At 34.1% G+C, this 11,633-nt stretch overlaps 1 protein-coding gene across 3 annotated transcripts; it reads right to left on the reverse strand.

Annotated features, from left to right (window-relative positions):
- Nucleotides 1-1,743: 1,743 nt before the first annotated feature.
- LOC124216442 (CCR4-NOT transcription complex subunit regena) lies at nt 1,744-11,407 on the reverse strand. Of its 3 annotated transcripts, none has more exons than XM_046620966.2 (8): nt 11,051-11,407; nt 8,473-8,821; nt 5,594-5,820; nt 3,304-3,546; nt 2,787-3,048; nt 2,446-2,553; nt 2,052-2,277; nt 1,744-1,872 (listed from the first exon to the last, which is right to left on the reverse strand). In XM_046620966.2, exons 2-7 carry the CDS (start codon nt 8,793-8,795, stop codon nt 2,058-2,060), a joined length of 1,383 nt encoding a protein of 460 aa, XP_046476922.1. In that variant the 5' UTR covers nt 8,796-8,821; nt 11,051-11,407; the 3' UTR covers nt 1,744-1,872; nt 2,052-2,057. The 3 variants fall into 3 exon arrangements, with proteins under 3 accessions (XP_046476922.1, XP_046476921.1, XP_046476923.1); XM_046620965.2 differs by having other exon boundaries at nt 8,473-8,824; XM_046620967.2 differs by having other exon boundaries at nt 8,473-8,976.
- Between the last annotated feature and the right edge of the window lie 226 nt (nt 11,408-11,633).

Consider the following 11,633-nt stretch of genomic DNA (forward strand, 5'->3'; position numbering starts at 1 on the left):
TCACCTGCGGCGCATGCGCATACTTGAATGTTCCAACCCATCGAAATACCTAGCAGTTAGCACTATAATTTTCTATATTTTTTGGGACTGACTGTAAAATGTATGCAAAGTAAAATATATTCAGAAATAAAATAAAAAATCGCAACGTTATTTCGCCTCAATACATTAATGCAAGATTCAAATCATCAGTAATGTTATTGTGATGTGTCAGTTGGCTGTACCAAACTACTGAGTACTGGCACAATACTCTGAGGTTTTCGTAGGTTTTTACGCAATAGAATCTCAATTAAAAAACGCTACGTTGCACTAGTTAACAAACTTCATTATTAGAAGGGTGATAGAAAGCAGCACTTCATACGAACTGGACTTAATACAACCAATTCTACATGGTTTATTAATCGTCAACAACTAATGACAATCGCAAAAATAGGAAAGTGACCGCATAATATCAGTAAAATGACTTGGTTGTTTTAATATTGTAAGTTTTTCACCTTTTTCGATACATAAATCCAAATCTCATTGTGATCCACATATTGAGATCATAATGGGAACGTATGATGAAAATCACGCTAGGAATTGAATAATGCTTGAGTTTATTTCAAAATGTAAGATTCAAATTTCCTACTGTGTTAGTAGCGTTTATTCTGCAGTACCCTAAGTTACAAAAAAAAAAAAAACGAATAAACAACCGCTAAACATTGTAGTTGTACTGTTTGGTATTTAATTTTCATATTTTCTGATTGATAACAAATATGCTATTATGAATACTGAACTGACCACCAAACTAATCCATTCAGATTAGAACACACTATGTTTTTACTTTGTAATTTGATATAAAAATAATGTAAACAATATAGCAAACAAACTTCAATACATTGTTCAAGTCTTATAACCATAACTCTCACTTCTGAGCCTTGTTAGATTACATGCAAATCAAATTCATATGCTGGTCTTTGTGGTTGTTCTTGAAATTCGATTTGTCCCAGACCTCCTAGGTATATTCAACTTGTTTTACATGATATCCAAAAAAGTATCTGCGTCTCCTATGTTCTCAACTGCCATGGTGTAAATAGCTACAGTTTATAAAGCTACAGTCAGTTCTTGCATGTCATTTTTTTTTCGGTGTGGAATACATTCCATCAGTAATTGAATATACAGGGTGTCCCTAAATTGCCTCCCACGGACTAGCCAGCATGATACCTAGTTAAAATCCAACCGAGAATTTTTTTTCCGGAAGCTCGTCCGACGCGTAGTTTTTGAATTATAAGCGATAGCGCTAGGCCAATCAGAGTGCACCATTTCATCTAGATTTGCCGCCACGGATATTGCTGTTTTGTTCGTCTGGGTGAATTATTATTATTCGTTTACAAATTAAATATCGGCACCTCCCCTCTCTCCCTGTTGTGATATGCTTTCGAATGCAGTTACCAAATACATACGTGGAACAAAAATTAAAATCATTCACAGAAATGAGCTCGAAAACTGAGAACGATAATAACAATCCCTATAAACTTAATGGAGAGTTCCTGATTTTTCCGCACTTAATGATATAAGTGCTGTTCCCCTATAAATCTACAAGTCAACGACAAATTGTAAAATTTGTTAGATTTCACAGAAAAGTATTTAACACGCTTATAAAATGTCTTTAGAATTTTTTTTGTAAAAATAATCAAGTAAATCATCAACCAATATTAATATGTGCGGCATTCATACCCTGAATCACTCAATAAAATATTGGACATGTTTTAGCAAGAAACTTGGTTTATTACTCTTTGAATTTTATGTTTTTATTAAAGATTATTAAATTTGTTCATTTATACAATAGCTGAATTTATTCCAGCTTAAAGACAACACAAGAGTCTGCAGGCAGATCTGAAAACAGAAAGACATTTACACATGTTAACTGATTGACTCATACCCCAGGAAGTACAATGACTCATACTCGATTCTACAAGATGTTATAACTCGTATTTATTATAAAAATAAAACAAAAGAATAGGTATTTCTTACAATTTGTGCAAAACGAAACCCAGTGTTATTTATTTATATACCTGTAGTCAAGGCTGGGATTGGTGAAAAGTGGCGGGGAGATGCGGCCTGTTTTCCAACTTAGTGTAATCTAAATGGAACTCCTTCGCAACCTTTCGCCAATTTTGCGCATCGAAATAGTAATAAGTACCCCGTTCGTATGTTGATGTCTTTTCGACAGGACCCAAACCCGGTGCCTGCGTGATCCATACCTTCTCTTCCATGTGATACCGCCATTCTCGACTATACCTGCGAATATTTTTTATTCGAATATATTCTGGTCGATGAATTTCAGAAGATAAATTTTATTCAAATCAACGTTATTCGTAGAAACACATTTGATATTATTGTATCTATGAATATTTATCAAAATTACTTAATTATACAATTAAGTAATGTTCGATTCAAAATAATTACAATTCTGCTGCTGCCGCAAGTTGTAACACATCTCCAACGTTCGTGTAAAACATATAAAATAGGAGATCATCTTTATACCGATTTAGTTTAACAGGTGCCAGTTTATCCCTACAAGAGAAGAGAAATTTTATCATTACACAAACATTCTATATTCAGAGGCATAAGCAGTGAAGTAAATATAATCATGAATCTATGAAATATCATACTAAAAATGAATACAATTAAAGATATTGCACGACTGTAACTTTCCAAAGTAACTAATAGAAACTTTGAATAATATGTGATGACAGTATTGGAGTTGATCAATTCTTACATACATGCTAAAGTTGAAATATGCATACCTGATAGAGGCATTAATGAGATACTCTGGTGGTACATGGAAATCGATGTCCTGGGGTCGACAGGGTGTTTCCGCCCAAGGTCCACCAAAATTCTGATAAAGGTTTTCGGGTGAGTTAAGATTAAGCCCAAGGGCGGTGAGGTCCTGCCCCAACGCCAATGATACGAGATTCGGATCTGTTTCTGCTGCTCTGATAAACGTCAACAGTCCCACCATCCCGAATTGATCCTTTACCATACTTGCAGGTATGTGCGTGACTTTCCCTAAAAATCAATGTAACGACCTCAAATCTAACTTGTTATGAAAAAGACATTCATCAGGTTTCAACTTATTATCGTTCAACATTTTGAACAAACTTCTGTATAAAGTTTATCATCTATTTTCAGATTTTATTTTAGTTGATAGGGAAAAGGATGACATAAGAGAAAAATTAGTTGCAAGTACGTAATAGAATTTACTGGAGAGTTGCTTAATTTGATCACGACGAAGTCTACAACTTCTGATATTTCATGGCTTACCATCAGGTGATGTTTGAATGCCTCTTTTCGATGCCAGTGACTTTTCAGAGCCAGGAGCTCTATTCACTTGGAGTACATCTTGGCCAATTTCTGGACCAAGTCCCACAACCATTCCCTTGTCTCCAGAAACACTGCCACCAGGTGACGGTCCTTCCCTGCTTTGTGTGCCTGGTAATGCAGGAAAGTCTTCTGAGCTCATAGTAAATTCACTTGCTTCTGACGTTGGCTGCTTTACCATGCCAACTGTAACAGATCGTATTTTATGAGGGGATGAGAAAGCGTTATACAAAATGATGGCCATTGTTAGTGATAAAGTATTGTTAAAAAGTGAGTTGCTAGTAACTCAGGAACTGCTCAAATATACATACATAGACTTTGTTCATTTTTGAAACAACGAAATGAAGTCTGATAATAAAAGGGCTTTGGAGTTGAACTCAGATGTTGTATCTTCCAGGGTATAATGCTTATGATAATCAGTGAAGAAAACAATGAGATCAAGGAAGGAAAAAAAGTGAAATTGGAAGTATTGTTGTAAAATATGAAGTTGTGGATGATACATGTTTGACGACGTTTGTAACAAATTGACAGATGGTAAGTTCATTTTACATATATTCCAAAGTGGTCGACAGCGTCAAAATGATGTTTTCTGAATAATACATGTGTATATATATGCATATGTATGTATGCATGTATATTTCTTCGTTACATACACATGAAATAAGAAATTGTTGTATTTGTACCCAAAGAAATAGCCTTGATCAAAATAACATCAAAGTTTATAAATCCTGAATTTGAATAATTTTATTAGTGCTGTGATCGCAAATCAAAGAAAATCATTAAGCCAACAAGATAAGCCTTGTATAAAAGAAAAAAAAATTATCAACACGTTTTCAAAGTAAGTCGAAAGTACCAAACATATAGAAAAAACGAGTTCAATTTCAACAAAACACATTTGCTTCTGTGAACTGCGTTCCAGTATAGTGTGGCAAAAGAAAAACATCTTCAAAGCTATATGCAATACAAGATCTATGACATGCAACAGACTACAAAGGTTCTAAAGCATAACACCACAACCAAAGTCTGAAAAACATTGACATAGTGATCATATAAATATGTATTCTTCGGAGCGCTGCGTACCATAACAAGTGAGAGATTATTTTCAATGTTTGTCGAATGGGAGGATGAAGTTCCCGTTGAGTGACCTTTTTTGTTTAGCTTTCATGCACCATTGGATTCACACACACAGTTTTTGTTAGAAACTTGGAATATCCACCAAAGTTAGTGAGCTTTGCCATTCATTTATGTGATAATGCAATGGAATGAACATTGAATAGCCATTGATCTATGAATTCATATTACCATGTATCAGTATATCGATTTCACGTGTTTCTTTTTTTACATATATGTAATTAGGAGTGCGAGGAGATAGTGCTGGATAACTGTGTGTTCTAAGGTCTTCGCAAACAAATCAAAAATAATATAAATAAGTACTGCTCCCATCATTAATGGATTACCTTGGTGGCAAAATATACTGAATCTATGAAAGCCGTATAATTTTGCGCTATACATTTTTTCCTCTCATCGATTACACTAAGTGTGACTACCTCACAATTGGTACTTGGTGCAACCATAAAATTCATTCTTAAACACTGGTATTGGATGACAAGCAGTGTTCGTATACTCAATTTGTTCAGTTGTAAGAATATTGCGGATTAAATAATCTATATATCAGGTCAAACATAAATCGTATTCGTGAATATCAAAAATGCATTGAATTTCGCAAGAACAAGCATTCTTTAAATTCTACAGAAAAAGCATCCATTTTCGTAACAAATTCTATATAGATGTAGAAAAGTATTCATCATTTCGTGGTAACAAAAAATATTTCAAGGTTACTACATTAAGCATCGAAGGAAATAAATTTAATAAGAATTATGCTTGAAGAAATGAAAAATCACTCATCAGTTAGTATTGTTTTCAACATGCGTAATAAGAAATCAATAACAATTTTGTGCAGCAAAATAATTTTCGTTTAAAAAATAGAAAAAAACATTCAAATTATATAAATTATACATATAAATACGCTCTAAGTCTGTTCGTCCAGCATGGATGGGATCGATGAGACTTGTACTAAAATTGATATTGCATTAAGTCCTCTTTTGCAAGTTTACAATTTGGGTAAGGATCCAAATTAGTAAGTAGAGTGCAAACAGCAAATAATAACATTACGAAACGCAAAATGAGAAGAAAAAAAAGTTCGCGTCTCTCGTCGTAGTCGCATAGGACTAACCATAGGGTTGCTTGCCCGGCATAGGACTTGGCTGAGGCATAGAGTCACCCTGGCCTCTGTTCGTCAGTGAGGGGAACTCCGACAGGTCCAGAAGGGGAGGGGTGCTGGTGTCTCCCCCACCCCCACTCCCAAATACAGAGTGGAAATTGTTGATCGCACCTTGAGATCCGTAACTGCGACTTGGATGAATTCCAAAACTGCCCATACTACCCATTGGGTTTGAGTTCCTGCAAGAATCGGTCGAATTACTACTATCTGCTCACATTTACATGCTTCATGAATCTCTTAGTTACCGTTACAAATAACCCTTTATCAGAAATTGTTTTTAATCATTTTAAATCATCGGTTATATATATATATATATGCATTAATTTCCTGCCGAATAACAAAATCTTAACTAACAAAGAGTTGCATGTGGTTACGATATTCAATGCTTTGAAAAAAAATAATAACTGACTTCTTTTGCATAAAATTTACACAAATATGTTGAATAGATTGGACTGATTAGATGCGTCCAAGAAAAAAGACCAACAGCATCAAAGGATAAGGTTAAATTATGTAAAGCTAATCAAGCTCATTATTATTATGATTATTATTGGTTTTGTAAGTTGTGTCATATTGCGATTAACTCATCAGAGAGAAAGTCGTGAGAAATTGAATGTAAAAAAAAAACTAACAAAAAATATTTAATTAAAGAATATAATAATAAGCGCTGAAAATGTGATGTAGATCTCAAATATGCTTGCTTGTGCGAAAAAAAATATTTTGTGAACAACAAATGTTGTAAGTAAAGTATAAATTTACCTTACCCTTCGATATAAGGCATATAACTGCCTGAACACTAGATCAAACATGATGAAAATCTCTACTTAGAATCCAGTCAAATCAAATCAAGTCATGTATTATTTTACCAAAGAAATTTCTATTATTCTCGCTTCATTTCGATTAATGACACAAAGACTATTTGCTAGGATATGAAGGGTCTCTGACAGTTAATACGGTTACTATTATTTGGCAGTTGTTTTTTTAGATTTATTCATTTCTTTCAACTTCTTTCATTCTTCTTTTAAAATCGGAAATTGAGAAGAATGGTAAAAGTGAAACTCGGGTGATATGTTTAAAGAATTGTTGTTATGACGGCAAATTATTGTTCTTTTAAATATCTCTATTTTAGGTGCGTTCTGAGTGGTGAAGAGCAGTGATCTCATTAAAGCCAAAGCATGCACAAGATTAGTATCTGGCTTGCCTTGAGTAAATACAATTGAAGGGCCAAGGGCGAAAATCACTTTAGTTTCACTTGGACTGATTTTGAGAAGAATGAAATCTTATGTTTACTTCCTCGTAAAATTAGGTTTAAAAGCAATTCTTCTGACTAGTTTTTCTTGGACTAATGCTGGTTTTCCCATTCAACAGTGGTATTTTCTGAAAATAGTCTCTGATGCCACAACGATGGTGCTGCTAACTCATTTCCGATATAAAAAAAATGGTCTAAGGTGGTTTTTCCCCTGACCCCCTCAATTGATTTTGAGATTTTTCGTTTTAGTATGGTTGAACTCATCGTACATACTTTCGCATATGCAAGTTTGATCAAGATAATTTTTTACTAATTATATAAGATAATTATGAGTCGAGGTAAAGTATCTTCATAAATGTATCAAGATCAAACAACTAACATATGATTGTACTCCAAGTTCAAATTTCGGTTCGTTAGTTAAGGAACGCTAGGATGTGTGGTGGCGACTTTGTCAAATTATCCATTTCTTATGAATCTTGCACTAATTATAAGTCAATAACAATACAAAGCTATAGGTACTGCAATACTCTATTATAAATTGATTATAAATCATTTTTCAATTGACTTGAATTTTACTGTAAAGTATCAAGTGAGATGTCTAATGAAAGCGTTGATATTTATACTGTTTGCAGTTAGACCCGATACATATTTGAAAGAAGTTTGGTCTTGTTTGCTTCAGTAAGCAAAGTACCCACAGATTAAAAATATTGCAAAGGTGAATATCATAAGATTAACAAAAGAACAATACTTCGTAACACAAAAAATTGTTTTTGTCAGAGTGCAGCTGCAAAATGAGTATATACTCTATTTTATTTAAACCCTTGTTTACAGATTTTTGCCTTTGTGACGATTCTAAACGTATCCGATAGCGATTCTTAAACGTTTTTCATAATATTAATGAAATGTTAATGTTACGAACTTCAACTGCGTTATGTTATATTAAACTCAAACTCTATTATTCCTTATTTTATTTACTCTCGAGAAAAAAAAATATCAAGCAATATGCTGAGCAAGTTATTGACAGTATTAACAGTAGCTAACTTTGGAGCTCAAGGAATCCTGGAATGCTAATTTTCATAGAGAATTATTTATGGCACGAATAATAAAGTATATCGATAAAGTTTGTATCACTTCTGATGCAGTGAGTTTATGAAAATTGAGAGCAAATGGAAAAATTGAATAATACCTGACTAGACTATGGGAAATTAACCGCACTTTGGAGTAGTTTCATGGAATTTCAGTCAAAACATGTTTCATTGTATTGATAATTATAGCTTTTATAAGATAGAACAAGTTTTAATAAGTTTTTTCACATGTTTCAGACAAGACGTTGAATGCTACATAAATCCAAAATTCAGATTATTTAACACGATTAGCTGTTGACTCATTTGAATTAATGAAAACTATGCACGCCTTTCTGTTGAATGAAAATACTCATTTTATTGTACATTTTTACCAACTGAGGCAAACGCCACTGGGGAATGGTTTTTCGACGCTGTGAGCTGTTCCAAACTGTAAGTGTTTTTTCACTAAATGCCCGGACTATGGATAGAGACTTAAATGGAAGTTAGATTCGTGGACTGACCCAATAGCAGGCATGGCACGTCTGTCAGGGAAAACTCTCTGCCCAAAGAGCCCTCTGCTCCCCATAGGTGAGAGTTGTTGTTGTTGGGTAGGATGCGCGGCAGGTTGTGCGCCTCCGGTTCCACCTGGGTAGACGTTGGCCCCGACAGCGGTTGAGTTTGCTGTACTCGATGTACTTGCAGACGACCCTGAGAACATGCCCGAGGTAGGCGTGACATGACCCGGAAGGGTCGACGAGCTTAAGCCCCCCCCACCACCCCCACGCGAGGTAAGGCTTGCGTTCGCTATACTGCGTGGCAGTTGTTCAAAGTTCAGGTTGGCCATAGCCCGATGGCTCCACTATAAAGTACCTGCTGGGGCACACCAACACACTTTTCTTTAAGTCACAATTCTATCTTCTCGTTTTATACAATGGCAATGACAGCACTATAATCCTATACTAGTTTTGGCATTGAGCCTGTGGATAATACCACCCCGTTGACTGACTCACTCGTTCCTACGTGTGCTGAGTGTAACAAATATATATCACGACGCCAATGCCGTCGAGAAATATAAACAAAATTTCATTTCCTGTTGATTCTCACATCGGTTCAAATATTTCCTCGCATATAATGTACTGTATATGGTATGCAGTTATTCAATTTTTCAGCATTTGGAGCAGTATGTATGTATTTATGATGACTGTATACATTTAAATGTCTATTACTTGAACTTTAACACAAGGTTGAAGTTAGAGTAACATTAACATAATGAAACATTGAACGAAACATCATTATCTTGCAATTTTAGAACGAGTTTGAAGGAGTAGAATTTGTAAAATGTGTATATTCTACTTCGTTACAGTTGACTTAATTTTGAACAATCCTCAAGATGAAAAATAAGGGCTTTTCCGAAAATTCCATTGTGTCATTAACACTACAAGTTTAAAACTTATCATTTCAGGAAAGTACAAGACAAAACTAATGAATTTCAATTTTGCAACGTTAATGTAATAAATACATAGGAAAAATTTTGAAATCACAATAATTGAAGGTATATGGATTACAAGAGCAATGAGCAGAAAACGTATTATTTGACACGAAACCTTCAATACATAAAGTGAGTTAACGTTGCCACGTTAAACCTCGTAAGACCAATGAAACTTGATATGTATTAACTGAATACGATTTTAAAGATTGCTTATAAGTTTAAATATGTCGATTATCGTTGTTACATACCAATTATTCTCATTATTCTCGTTCAGAATACAAATACTAAATGTTCTCGCTCATTCTAGTTTTCGATTTCGCATTTTGTTTTATAACTAAGAAAATTCAGTGGAGATCAAACATTTTGAAGCTCGACTCTCATTGAAAATACATGCAATACCAAGGAAAATTTGGTGTCGTGAAAAAAATACATCAACAGATATATAAAATTTAAGTGATTTTAATGGAAATCAAAAATCAAAAAGTGAAGCTTTTACATACTTGCATTCGGAACATGTTCAGTTTTTTTTCTTTTTCTTTTTTTTTGCACATTAAAAATGGGTCAGAATGTAAAACAGTTTGGCTTTTATTTAATTAGAATTGTTGAATTTCTGCGATGCTACCTAATTAGAGCACTACCTAAACTGCTTAATAAGAAAGCAAAAAGAAATGCCTGAATTTTACTTTAGAAAGCTTACTGATCGTATCCTCAGGTATTATAATTCAAAAAAAAAAACAAACATATTTTCGACACGCACACCTGTCAGATAGGTACAATAGTGTGACATTATAATGAAATGAATGAAATAACAATATCTTCCAGTAACACGCTGCTGTTATTGTAACGATTGAAAACATTGTAAAAAATTTATTTTCCATGGTAATGTTGTAGTAAAAATATTGAGAATATTTAATATAAGTCTGACGTGTATCATACGCTCTCAACGATAACAGAAAACTATGTAACAGAGCTTTGTGGAATATACCATTTGGTTCTGTAAAATTTTGATACCAACATATGCGATCATCAAAAATTGGTGCCTTAAATGCTTAAATTATACTGCGTAGCATATAGTAGCAAGATGTCCTTTCTAAGTTTATAATCGTCGCAAATTACAAGATAACTCTTGAGTTTACAATCATGTGCGTACATAACCAGTATCGACCTTAGTTTCTCGATAAGAGAAATCCACCATTGGCAGATTCGAAGGATATGTACGCATATTGAGAATGTTTATTTCAGTGAAATGGTTTTGTAAAATATTGAGGAATACGAGTTGTGCTGCGCTACCACACTTCCTAGTTGATGTTTGGGACGGACCCTGAAGTGTACCCAAAGCACTTGAAGCGAGCATTAAGCCCCTGTGTAAAATTTTTGATTTGTCGTCGAACGATGAAAATAGGACAAAAAAAAAAGTGGTCTGATGAATTTGTAACAGGAAAGAGACAAGGTTGGCTGCAAAGAGATGGCAAAGAAAAAATAAATATTCTGTCCGTGATTGGTATGACGTTACACAGGCCACAGTCAAGTGACAAGCATAAGGAAACAAAGGTTATAATGCAAGCGTTTCGGGAATACGAGGCGTTGTTGGGATATCCATGTATCATTACCTATTTTATAAGTCCCAGCTGTAAATCACTGCAGCGAGTATTGAATTGAAGTCATGATAAACAGAGTAGATGAACGTCAAAAGAAAAAAAAATAATAATAAATAATAAAGGGGAAAAAAAAAACACCAAAAAGTCGATGTTGTTGACTTGGAATGAACGTGTTACGTTTAAATAATTTAAACATATACTAGATTCCGCACACGGAGTCCAACTGGCGACTACCACTTTTACCACAAAAGTCACAATTTCACGTACATCTTAAGCGCACCAGTTAACAAATATAGTATTTTCACTACTTATATCGTACAGTTTGTCGAACTTAAACAACACCAGAGAACACAGATATCTGCCATATTAACAAATTTACGAACGCTTTCAAATCAGCAACATAAATATGTCTGTGTATTAAGATAATGCCGATAAAATAACACCACCAGCATGATTTTAATTTAATTTACCATTATTGATTTATATAATGTCGTGTCTAATTGTCTCTTGTTAAGAATTTCCTGAAAAAAATTCGTAGTCTCAGATTTGACCAAACTAACGAAACGCTGCTTGCCACTGCGCACGCATCGATCAT

The sequence above is a fragment of the Neodiprion pinetum genome, chromosome 4, assembly GCF_021155775.2.
Source record: "Neodiprion pinetum isolate iyNeoPine1 chromosome 4, iyNeoPine1.2, whole genome shotgun sequence".
Lineage (NCBI taxonomy): Eukaryota > Metazoa > Arthropoda > Insecta > Hymenoptera > Diprionidae > Neodiprion > Neodiprion pinetum.

Bases quoted from the DNA above. Each gene is read 5' to 3' on its own strand.
- LOC124216442 (XM_046620966.2), bottom strand. From the start codon at position 8,795: ATGGCCAACCTGAACTTTGAACAACTGCCACGCAGTATAGCGAACGCA. The intron at 3,547-5,593 runs GTTAGTCCTATG...GATCTGTTACAG, and splicing joins GCCGGGCAAGCAACCCTATG to TTGGCATGGTAAAGCAGCCA. The intron at 3,049-3,303 runs GTAAGCCATGAA...ATTGATTTTTAG, and splicing joins CATTCAAACATCACCTGATG to GGAAAGTCACGCACATACCT.